General features: G+C 39.9%; 1 protein-coding gene across 1 annotated transcript in view; it reads left to right on the top strand.

The window, feature by feature from the left end:
* LOC117671080 (sodium channel protein type 2 subunit alpha-like) overlaps window positions 1-12793 on the top strand; it is a 114077-nt gene that overhangs the window by 46904 nt on the left and 54380 nt on the right. The window contains exons 3-6 of the mRNA XM_087882002.1: window positions 6918-7241; window positions 9490-9608; window positions 10628-10717; window positions 12247-12375. Of these exons, the coding sequence (XP_087738128.1) occupies window positions 6969-7241; window positions 9490-9608; window positions 10628-10717; window positions 12247-12375 (611 nt within the window). The 5' untranslated portion in view covers window positions 6918-6968. The remainder of the gene's footprint in view (window positions 1-6917; window positions 7242-9489; window positions 9609-10627; window positions 10718-12246; window positions 12376-12793) is intronic.

Below are 12793 nucleotides of genomic sequence, written 5' to 3'. Positions count from 1 at the left end.
AAGAAAACATTGTAAACTTATCCATGAAACCATGAAATTGAGTTCAAGTTAAAGGAGATTTTACATTTTATTGCTCACTGAGGAAGTTTATTTTGCCAAGTGTTTCTTAAACAATAGAGTTTTAGAAGCTGCATTATGCTTTAGACAGAATAAGTTAACAATAAAGAAAAATGACAAAATTGTTTGCTTAGTAGGATTTTAGTCCATGGAAATTTAAAGTAGGATTACAGATGGAGAAAAAAATAAGGTATGAAACTAATGTCAGGAAGTGAATAGAAACATCTCTTGTGATTTGTTAAATAATCCATATATTTGAAGTTTCGAAATTACTTTTATTAGTAATTCAGATAAAATGAATGAAGTTTTAAAATGAGAAGGAAATCTCAGTAGTACATACAGTAGATGTATTCAAACATGCTTTTGATTTCAGTCATAACACACAGGCATTCTGAAGAACTTTGTGTGCTGTGGCACTATTTTTGCGTTTTATTTATCACTGTAGTGCAGTAAATATATTACAGGTGCCCAGCACCTAAAGGCAGAAAAATTAAAGAAAGAAATCTAATAATAAATAATATAAAAATCATGGCAACATCATCAAAAGGCTATTTTTCCTAGAATGTGTAATAAAACAAAAAGCTTGCTCTTGATCTGGATCCTGAACTGTAGTTTTGCTCCTCTCGGCCTTAAGTTTCAACATTTGTCTGTTGTTTTTAGCTGCATCTAAGCCACCTGCTACAAGTAAACACATTAGCCGTTCCCTCACCTGCTTGGGCCCCCTTTATGTAAACTAAGGGTGCCTCTTGAGATGCGGAAAAAGCCAGCTGCTGGTTGACATGCCGCCTGTACAAATCAGCTAGGGAAAACCTCTCTTTGGGAACGGTTGATCTAATTGCTGCTATTTTCTCTGTGGAGAGAGAGCGTAGGACCCACCCACAAAACCATCAGCCACTGGAAGGAGAGTCCTACCAACAGCTTCAATCTCGTCTCTGTTATTTACCTACCAGCAGACAGGTAACCAAAAGCATCATTTTAGCTCTACCTGTGGACTGAGAATGCTTTGCCCTGTGACTCGCAGCTGAATTATCCCTTCAGCATGATCAGGCTTTGTTCTCAATGTTGCATTTCCAAACTCTTGAGAAATTCAAACAGCTTTGGGCTTTCTCATTAGTAAAATTATGAACGTGTGAGTTTTGTCTGTTTTGCTGTACATCAGGGTTTAGGTTAATCACTATGCTGAATACTCTCATTACCCCAAGCTGGTTCCCTCCTCCCTCTGCAGCTGTACAACCTTTGTATTGCACTCTGGTGGCTGTTTGGACAGGTCCCTGCAATTTTCCTGGCAATATTTTTCAAAAGCGGTTTGCCTTTGCTTCCTTTCCAGGCCTGGGAGAGAGTGACTGACTGGCCCAAAATCACACAGCTGGCTTTATGCCCAGGGTAGTAGAACTCACACGCTCTCTAGGTTTCTAGCCTGTTGCCTTAATCACTATACCAAACCGGCTCTGTACTTGGAGTACGAAGTAGGAAATAGCAGCCAGTTTCAATTTTTCATTCTGAAACCTACTTTTAAAAAAATAATTGTTCAAAAAATATAAACCATTTCACGTGCTTTGATGTGTTCCCTAGCCTTGTGAGAAAACCACATGTAATTTGGGCAAGGCAGCACGCTGCCTTGTGTAGTGTCATCAGCAGCTGGAGGAAGAAGTCAAGGAAGGTCAGCCAGAGGTGGCAGGACAGCTGGGTGAGTGAAGCACAAGGCCAGCAGAGCACAGAAAGCAGGACACCCAAAAGATAAAGATGGTGGGGGGGATATAGGTGGGGGGGGGGTTTGAAAAGAAGCCAGTCTTACAGACTTACAAGACAAGACACTCCTTGTCTTACTGAGGCTCAGAGCTAAGAGGGACCAAGGTGGGAATGATGCAGATGGGTCCTTGGCTAATGACCAGGTGATACTTGCTTAACAATAGCAATGGAGAGGCCTGGAATTGCCATTGCTAAATGATGCCATTACATGTCAAGCTATATGACCACATAACTTAGTGACAAAAATTCTGGCCTGGTCACTATATCACTTAATCAAGGTCTACCCATATTGGCAGCACAGTTGTAGGAGTCTTTTATTACATCCCACAATGTGTTCAGATTGCCTTGCATTTTGACCCTCAAAAAATGCTTTGCAGTTCTCTGAAACATTGCTGCAGATAGGATTTGAGAGTAGCCCTACGTTAGTTTACATGACAAACAATGTATATTGGAGGTGGTGACCCTTTGAGAGCTGAACGAATGAAATTTCATTTTAATGTATGCCGCTTAGTATATATTCAAAGTGACAATAAATTTAGTCTAAGCCTTAACAATATGGCCCATTAACAATACAAAGCCTTGTTCCTAGAATGCTATGGCCACTTAGTCTCCAGTAAGTAAACTTGCTGGTTTTCTTTGCCTGTGTTAAAAAAAAGGAAAAAGTACAATCACATTTCTTGCTTCTAACTGATACGTTCACTCTAGTAGTTCATTGCCAATAATTGCATTTACTTCACTGTAGCCAAAAAGTATATGTCACATGTTATTGAGTGACTGCACCGACTTGCAACAACATCAGTTCTGGCTGCTATTGTTCAGCAAATCACCACGCATGACATCACATGACTGCGATTTGCAACTTCTTGCTGGCTTCCCCATTGATGTTGCTTGTTGGAAACCTGCTGTGAAGGGCACAAATGGAGATCATGAGATCCCAGGATCTTGCAACTGCTGTAAATGCACACTAGTTGCCAAGCACCCAAATTCCAGTCTGTAACAACTGTAACTTCGAGAATTGGTTGTTAAGTTTCTTTTGGCAAAGCCCTCATAACTTCAGAAGGTCACCAACAAGTGGTTAGTAAGCAAGGACTACCTGTAAAGTTTTATGGGAGTAGGGTTGGGGGCAGTGGTGAAATCCAAATTTTTTTACTACCGGTTCTGTGGGCATGGCTTGGTGGATGTGGCAGGGGAAGGATACTGCAAAATCTCCATTCCCACCCCCCTCTGGGGCCAGCCAGGGGTGGTATTTGCCAGTTCTCTGAACTACTCAAAATTTCCGCTACTGGTTCTACAGAACTGCTGGATTTCACCCCTGGTTAGGTCGGTGGGGGGAATATCTTCCCACCATACTGTTGATATTCCAGAGTACTTTTTATATGTCATTATTTGGTTGGGGTGAAGGAATAAAACAGTGCAGGCATGGGGGAAATGCCTTGATTTTTCCTAATTTCTTAATGTTTGCTTCTTTGTAGCACTTGCCTAGAAGCTATATGGTAAAATAAGAAAGCAAGGGAGGGGTGTGAGGGACATTTGAGTGTTAAAATGAAGGGCAGATTGGAACTACTATGAGCAAGACAGGCAGCAAGATTGAAATTGCAAGGGAAGCGAGCCAGAACTTTTGAATTTTAGTGCCAGATAGAGCACTTGTCATTACTTGAGTGGCAATGGCTCATTTCAAGCAGTGCTTTTCACAAGTTTCTGGGCTTTTTGTTTCTTGCTGACAGACAGCAAACTCTGCTGCCCTTTGAGTCTCCCAAAGGGCAGCAGAGTTTGCTGTCTGTCAGCAAGAAACAAAAAGCCCAGAAACTTGTGAATGAGAAAGGTTGAAGGAACTAAAAACAGTGTATGACACAGACATAGAGTAGTAGAGCTGGAAGGGACCATGGAAGTCTTCTAGTCCAGCCCCTTATCCAAGGCAGAAGTTCTTCTGGACAAAACGTTGTACAATATCTTCTTGAAAACCTCCAGTGATGGAACATTCACAACTTTGGGAGGCAAGCTGTTTCATTGATTAATCATTCTCACTGTCAAGAAATTTCTCCTTAGTTCCAGGTTGAATCTCCCTCTGATGACCTTCCATCCACTGCTTCTTTTCCTGCTCTCAGGTACTATGGAGAATAAATGGACACCTTCTTCCCTGTGAAAGTTCTTCAAGTATTGGAAAATTGCTATCATGTCACCCCTAAGCCTTCTTTGTTAGGCTAGACATGCCTACTTCCCTTAACTATTCATTGTGTGATGTAGTATCCAACCCTTCGCCATCTTTGTTGCTCTTCTCTACATTCTTTCTAGAGTCTCAGCATCTTTTTCCTATTATGACGACCAGAACCGGACACATTATTTCAAGTGTGGTCTTGCCTGTAGTATAAAGCGGTATTATAACGTCTCCTCTTCTTGATGCTATCCCTCTGTTGATGCAGCCTAGGATTGCATTGGCTTTTTTAGCAGCTGTGGCACACTGCTGGCTCATACTTAAGTGGTGGTCTACTAAGTAGGACACCTAGCTTTCACCTTATCAAAACCAAATCATCCATTTGTTATAAAGTTGATACGATGTCGTGGAGGAAACCAGCTGCCTTCTTCCTCACTCATTTTATATAGCTGCACAATTCGAGAACACAACTTTCTTGTCAAGCTTTGATTCCATCTTTGGTTATTTTTCTTCTCAACAGATAGTAAGGCAAAACCTATAGTTTTCTTAAAATATATATGTATATATGTAATCGCTGTAAAATAATTTAGACCTGATTCTGAGAAAAGTATGAAAAAGACATTATTCAATCTGTTGAAGAGGACGTGCACCACTAGTATACAGCTGCAATGGAAGTCCTCTGGGGGTTTTAGGTTTTTTTAATCCCGCCTTTATAATTTTTTTATAAATAACTCAAAGCAGTCAACTTACCTCCTTTTTCCTGCTTGTCTCCCTATGACAACGGCAGCCCTATGGCATAAGTTGAATTGAAAGAAAGGCCCAAAGTCACCTAGTTGGCATGCATGCCTAAGGTAGAACTAGAACTCAGGCTCCTGGTTTCTAGCCTGGTGCCTTATCCCGAAGATCAAACTGGCTCTCCGTTTTACCCAAACTGTTAAATTGATCTCTGTCTGATCTTCCCCTCTTTCTATGTTTTCCACTTCGTGAAGAGGTTCTGAGAGTAAAATACTGAACAATGTTTTAGAATAATTATTATTATGGACTTGGCCTCTATAAAACACAGTAAACCTACAAGTGGTTTATGTAAAGCAAGTAAGAGTTTGCTTAATGTATGCCGAATTTACATGGACTGATTAAAATAAATATTTACTTTAGGTGGAGGATTTTTCCATATTCCTTTTTCTTTTAAATCGGTGCATAGATAAAAATAGATGCATTAGACAAGGTACACATGCAACACAATTGTGATTCTAAGTTAATTTCCTCTGTGTTCAGAAGGACTTGCTCCATACTGTTTGTACACATAAGTGTGGTGTACATTAACTATTCAGTGGTTCGGGGTGACATTATTTACAATGTAGAAATTATTAAAACAGCTTCTTAAAATAAGTAACAAGGGCTTGGAGAAGGGGGCAAGCTTTGAACCTTTTCTCAGATTGGATCGGCTCTGCTGCACCTGCTATTTGCACTGGGAGGAAAAAACTTCCTTTCGTACAAATGCTTGATTTGCATTCAGGAAAATACAGTGCGATGTTTTGCGTGGTGTGGTTCCCTCATATTCTTTTCAGTGTTCGGTTCCTGTGGTTGTCAGAAATAATGATCATCATTGTAAGTGCTCAGTCTGTTTAAAACTCAAGCTACATTTGGCATCTAAGCAGTTACAAGTTGCCAAATGCATTCTTCTTCCCCTTACAGCTGAGGTGGAACATTTTGCACTTACCAGGATGGTGGGGACAGAGTGACATCACATATGTCATGATATTATTGTATAAGCGATCAGAATTGCCTACTCTGCATTTTTTGCATCATGGCACCCAATTTGTGCAAGTTTCATGGATGACATCATTTACAAATAACATATTGGTGCATGTTATGTCCCCGTGGCTTCTGCGGTCAAGTTCCTTCAGCCTGAGAATTGATTTTTGTGAAAACGTTGCCTGGGGGAGCTGTCAAAGCCTACAGCAGGGGTGTCAAACTCACGTCATCATGGAGCGTCATGTAACGTATCAGGACTTTTTTTCCCCCTTCGCTAAACCAGGCGTGGGTGTGGCCAGTGAGTGATGCATCCGGCCTGCAGCCTACAGGGATCTCAAGGAACGGGAAGTGAAGCATGGGGTGCCTTAGGGTGGGGGGGTGCCTTGGGAGGCCTGGGACAAGTGGGCCTAAGCCTGGGCTAGGCCTCACAGTGTCTCCCCCACCACTGAGGTACCACATACTCCACATAATGACCAGCACAGTTGCTTAATGACCACATTGGGGAGGGCAGGGGTAAGGATTGTTAAACAAGGTGAACATATGGTCATTGCCACTATGGTCATAACTCAAGGTCTATCTATACCTGTGCCCTTTTTTTCTTTCCTTTTTAGTGGAAAGGGCCATTACAGCAGCTTATATAAGGTCCGTTTAGAATCCCAAAGTCACTTTTTCAGCCTGATAAATATTTTTACTACTAAACAATAGATGAAGGAGAAGGGGTGCGTGTGTGTGAAATTTCTTTATTGATTATCCGTGGAATTTCTTGCTGTGCAATTTTGGAACAAGAAAAAGATTCCTGCACGTTATGATCCTGCATGCAAATACTTAATAGTAAGATGACATACAATTTTCTGATACAATTCAAATGTTTTAAGTCTTTAGAATCCATTATGTCTAAATGGCATTTTAAATAATAGAAAACTTCAATTCTGAATTTTGAATGTAGATGATTAAAGATTACTGTACCATATCCTGTTGATTCTCACTGAACTTTAGAACCTTAACCCTAACTTTATTTGGAAAATCTGAAAAAAAATAATAATAATAAAGAGTTCATATTTGCCTAGCCAGGAAGCTATGGATTATTTTCCTGATGCAGTTTGGAAGAGTTTCACACAGAGACACACAAAACCTCTTGTTGTTGTTGTTGTTGCTTGCTTGCTTCTTCTTTTTTAACTCTTTATGATTTTCCTCCTTCTCATAGGTCATTCTTTCATAGGAATTAAAAAGTAATTAAAACTTGCAGAATGAAAAAATGGCACACGCACTGTTTGCACAACCAGGACCCGATTGCTTCTTCCGATTCACTCAGGAGTCACTTGCAGCAATTGAGCAAAGGATCACCGAGGAAAAAGCCAAACAAAAAGTAGATCAAGAGCAAAAGGAGGAGGACCATGATGAAAGCAAGCCAAAGCCAAATACTGACTTGGAAGCAGGGAAGCCGTTGCCTTTTATTTATGGAGATATTCCTCCTCACTTCGTGTCTGAGCCCTTGGAAGACCTGGACCCTTATTATGCAAATAAAAAAGTAAGTGTTCATAAAGAATAAAACCAAAGCAAGGATCATAGTAAATGTGTATATATGCACTGCGTAATGTGGATGAAACAAGTCATGTGTATAATCTTGATTAGCAGTGTTTGGCTAGTGCAGGGGTGTCAAACTCAAGGCCCATGGGCCAAATCCGTCCCCCGGGGTGCTTAGATCTGGCCCATGAAGCCACCCTGGAAACAGTGGAAGATTGGCCTGCAGTGCCTCTGCCAGCGAAAATGAAGCTCAGGAAGGCAGCCCTCCTGAGTTCCATTTTCACTGGCAGAGAGTTGCAGGAGGCCGTCGCAGCCAGAAACGGAGCTTGGAAGCCCATTTTCACTAGCAAAGCACTCAGGCCACCACAGATGCTCCTGACAGGAGTGATGAGCAGGCCATGCTCACCCTGGCCCCCTGAGGCCAAACACAACCCTGATGCGGCCCTCAATGAAATCGAGTTTGACACCTCTGGGCTAGTGAAGGCATCTTGCCTAGCAGTTATTTTAACATTATAACAAATGCACCACAGATCTGCTCTTTTTGCTTAATTAACTAGTATTTGTACTGGAATGGAAAATTGATGCCTTGTTTGCCATACCCTTGTGTCAAACTGAAATGCATAACCATTAAATAATTATTTCCTTTGAATTTTTTGTGATAAATGCCACACGGTAGGTGTGTACAAAGCCTACCATTCCTATTCCAATAGACAATTTCTCAACCAGCTGCCCTAGGTGTGGATTTACATACAATCATATTATGAATGGGAAATAGGACCCTTCCTGGAATTGTAGACTTTGCACATATCTGCCATTTGTCAATATCATGTTGTTGTTGCAAAGTCGTATCCAACCCATCGCGACGCCATGGACAACATTCCTCCAGGCCTTCCTGTCCTCTACCATCCTCTGGCGTCCATTTAAGCTCACGCCGACTGCTTCAGTGACTCCATCCAGCCACCTCATTCTCTTTCATCCCCTTCTTCTTTTGCCCTCAATCGTTCCCAGCATTAGGCTCTTCTCCATTGAGTCCTTCCTTCTCATTAGGTGGCCAAAGTATTTGAGTTTCATCTTCAGGATCTGGCCTTCTAAGAAGCAGTCAGGGTTGATCTCCTCTAGGACTGACCGGTTTGATCAGTCCAAGGGACTCGCAGGAGTATGACAATATCATACAATGACAGTTAATCATAATTTACAATTCAAACAAAAAAAAAAATGCAGTTCCCTTAAAATTGCACTCATGTCAGAAACACCGAGGCATTTCTGGATTGAAAGGATTAGCCAGTGACATCACTATTGCTCAGGGAACACCGAGTTGGGGGGCTCTTTTCATGCCCCTGGCAGGAGATGGAGCAAAGAATGGGAGCTCAATCTCTGTCCAGGGCAGCACTCGGGTCTCGAACGGGGGCTTGCTAACTTCCATCCCAGAGTCCTAACCAAATGAGCCACCATGCTCCTACCTTAAAATTAAAGAAGGTATATTCCAGTGGTGGGTTTCACTTACCTTTGCTACCGGTTCGCTTGTACGCATGCCACTTCTGCGCATGCGCAGAGCGTATTTAATGACATCTGGGTGGGTGGGTGGAGCCTCTTGCTGCTGCTATTACCGGTTCGCCCAAACCAGTAGCAACCCACCACTGGTATATTCATTTCATAACAATATACCAGGAGAATTTGATAAGTAGGAGCACTTTTACTTTTATCGTGCAGAATTATGATATGATACGTCACTATGGCATATTAAAAAATAGTTAAGATAGGCAACAAGAGATATAAAAGTCTTGAAATCTTCCCAGTTCATTTACAACAGATGCTGTCTTTGCCCAGGCTTTTAACTGATTCAGTGCTTCTGAGTTTCATTAATCCTGTGATAATTATTAAGATTTTGCAAGCTGATGATTTTACAGCTTTAAGCTGTTGTAATTTGAAGGTTTTGTAGTTTTAATGCTGTACTGAAACCCCAGTATAATTGTTTGTTAAACGGAAAGCTGGTAATACATTCTATAAATAAATGAATACCGGGACAGAACAGAACAGGAATATTATACAGAATTGTGCTTCGTGTAAAAGTTTTGAAAACTCCTCTTGCACAATTATGAAGGGAAGGAATAGCATATGGTTTATAGTGACTCCTTCTCATAATAGAAAACCATGATTATCTAGAACATTTGAACTGCAACTTGATGTAAAACTAAAGAAATAAAATCAACATGATTACAACATTGCATTTATGTTTTGTTCTCTCTTATCAGACATTTATAGTATTGAATAAAGGGAAGAATATCTTCAGATTCAGTGCCACACCTGCCTTATACATGCTGAGTCCTTTCAATACCCTTAGAAGAATTTCTATAAAAATTTTAGTTCATTCATATCCTTTTACAACAGGTAATGTAAAACTTTCTCTTATGAAACTGCTTTTTAAACAGCAGCATCAGTTCCTTTTGTCAGAGAGATGTACATGTTCTTCCTTAATTTTAATTACTTTGGTAACATTATATTCTTATTTAAATAGATAAAATCTTCTCTTTGTAGATATCATTTGACTTGGAATAACCTTCCTTCCTTCCTTCCTTCCTTCCTTCCTTCCTTCCTTCCTTCCTTCCTTCCTTCCTTCCTTCCTTCTTCTCCTTCTCCTTCTCCCTCTTCTCTTCTCTTCTCTTCTCTTCTCTTCTCTTCTCTTCTCTTCTCTTCTCTTCTCTTCTCTTCTCTTCTCTTCCCTTCCCTTCCCTTCCCTTCCCTTCCCTTCCCTTCCCTTCTCTTCTCTTCTCTTCTGCTTATTGTGGCCACCCTGAGTATCTGATAAAATAAGCAGCAGCTCATGAGAGCTTATATTTTTTAACACAATTCACCAGTTGTAAAAGATGTTACCAGATTCCTTTTGATTTTCTACCAGTAGAATAAAACTTTGGATTTATCTTGGAAGGAACTTTTTATGTTGGCATAGCATTTTTATGTGGAATTTATAGATATATTTTCAAATAAATTCATTGATTCATACAATGAATATTTATAAGCCAGTATCCTAAAAAAAACATGGATACATTGGTGACACAGTGTTTAGAATGCAGTATTGCAGTCTAATTTTGCCCACAATGATCCTGATGGGGCTCAAGGATGACTCAGCCTTCCATCTTCTAAGATCGGTAAAATGGGGACCCAGATTGTTGAGGGCAACATGCTGACCTTGCAAACTGCTCAAGAGAGTGCTGTAAAGCACTATGGAGCAAAATATAAGTCTAAATGCTATTGCTATTTAGAGAATAAACCTATGCCTGTTTATCTCATTCAATTAAGTGGACTTACTTTTGAGTAGACATATATTGAAATGAATTGGTAGATGTAAATATTTGTCTAGAATTTGCTACATATTCCTTGACATAATCCAACATTATTCAGCATCTTTATTATGTTTACTATTCTCACAAACTGTGTATTCATGACTTTGAAAGACCCTCCTGACTGGTCAAAGATGGTAGAGTAAGTACACAATTTGTTTGTTTTCCTAGTCCTATATAGACAGTCTCGTGATAATACTGTATCTAGGCAGTGATATAGATTTGCAAGAAGAAAAAAATAAATGGTGTTTTATGGATTACTTTTGGTTCCCCTGTCCTCCCCCCCCCAAAAAAAAACAAAAAAAAACACCAAGTGGTAGTATTGGAGCCAGCTCATACTGACTTGCAAGAACCAATTTTGGAAATTTAGAACCAATTTCCAATTTCTGGAATTTTGTGAGTCAGTTGAAAACAGAGTTCAGCTACAATGCCTGGTACTCTGATCAGCTGTTTGGCAACTCGCAGCAGTAATTGAGCCAGAAGAGCCTGTGATACATTTTTCAGAACATTAGTAGATATATTCCATGTATAATTTTTATTTAGACTATTAATGCAACTTAATGGGAGACGATGGCTCAGCAGTTAAAGATGCTGAGCTTGGCAGCTGGAGAGCTCCCATTACTTGTCCCAGCTCCCGCCCACCTAGCAGTTTGAAAGCATGCAAATGTGATTAGATTAATTTGTACCCCTTTGGTGGAAAGATTACAGCATGAGCCGTGGTGGCGCAGTGGTTAGAGTGCAGTACATATTCAAGGAAAAAAGAAAGTTTCACAAACCTGAAACCGGACAAGAACCTGGTGGCTCAGCAGACTGATAGCATTGTGATTAACACCAGCTGTCTGCAATTACTGTAAGTTCGAATCTCACCAGGCTCAAGGTTGACTCAGCCTTCCATCCTTTCAAAGGTAGGTGAAATGAGGACCCAGTTTGTGGGGGCAATAAGCTGACTTTGTATAAATATACAAAAGTATGAAGGCTATTGCTTAATGCATTGTAAGTCGCCCTGAGTCTCCGGAGAAGGGCAGCATATAAATCAAATTAAAAAAACAAACAAACCCGAATGTCATGGAATTTACGGAGAAAAAATATGGAAGAATTACATGATCAAAATAGAACATGCAATATGCTTCCATAAAACAATAAGGACTTTGAAATCTTTTTATTGCTAATCTATCGCTTCAGTAATTAAACTAATATATGTTCCTTCTACTAATATAGCTTCCTTCTTATTCTGCAAATAAGGAGGAACATTACCTTTCTGTATTAAAAACTTGGTACATTGGTACTCTTTAAAACTTTAACAGAATTTTAAAAACAGCCCTCTAGCATTGGGTCAAAAGTTATGTTAAATCATTATATCTTAAAACTTTTAATGAGATGTACATCTATAGTAGTGTTTTATGCTCAGTATAAAAATAATGTGAAAAATCCAGTAGCATAATCTTTTTGATAAAGAGAATGTTCCTGCCCTTAGCTCCAAGATGTAGGAGCAGAAACTGAGAGTGAAAGGGGGGTGGGGGGAAGTGGAAAGGAAAATTATAATTTTAAGTGCAGAAATCTCTGCAATATTGGAAGGCACCAAATAAAAGGAAAAGAGGCAATAATAAAGCAAGTAGGAAATACTAAATCCTGCGGGAATGACCAGTTTCCTTGCATTTTTCTCCCTTTCAGATACACATTCACTGGAATATATACATTTGAATCCCTCATAAAAATTTTTGCAAGAGGTTTCTGTATAGATAAGTTTACGTTCCTTCGAGATCCTTGGAATTGGCTTGATTTTCTTGTAATTTCATTTGCGTAAGTATTCAGCCTTCTTCTTTTTTTTTTACATTGGTGACCTATGTATTTTTTAAAAACCAGTATCACTACTATTGCACCTGCATGACAATTTTGACATACATTAATTGTATTGTTTATGAATTGCAAATAGCTTTTTCTTAGTGAAATGGGCATAATAGGCAAGAGAAATTTCCCTGCATGCCTCCCTCCCCTAACCATTGCTCTAGGATAGGTGCAGGAATCCCAGAAGGTAGAATCCGTGGGAAATTCTCACTGTATGAGCAAAATGGAAAAACTGTCACCAGATACTACAACTAAGCCATACTAATCTCATGTTTAGTTCAGTTGTGATTAGTTTTTCTTGGTCATAATTAGCTCCCTTTACCAGTAAAAGTAGTTTCTGTCAGCAAAACGGCTTGTCCTGAAATCCAGTCCA

The sequence above is a fragment of the Pantherophis guttatus genome, chromosome 1 (assembly GCF_059756535.1).
Source record: "Pantherophis guttatus breed Tessera chromosome 1, ASM5975653v1, whole genome shotgun sequence".
NCBI lineage: Eukaryota > Metazoa > Chordata > Lepidosauria > Squamata > Colubridae > Pantherophis > Pantherophis guttatus.
This window is presented reverse-complemented; position numbering and strand designations above follow the sequence as displayed.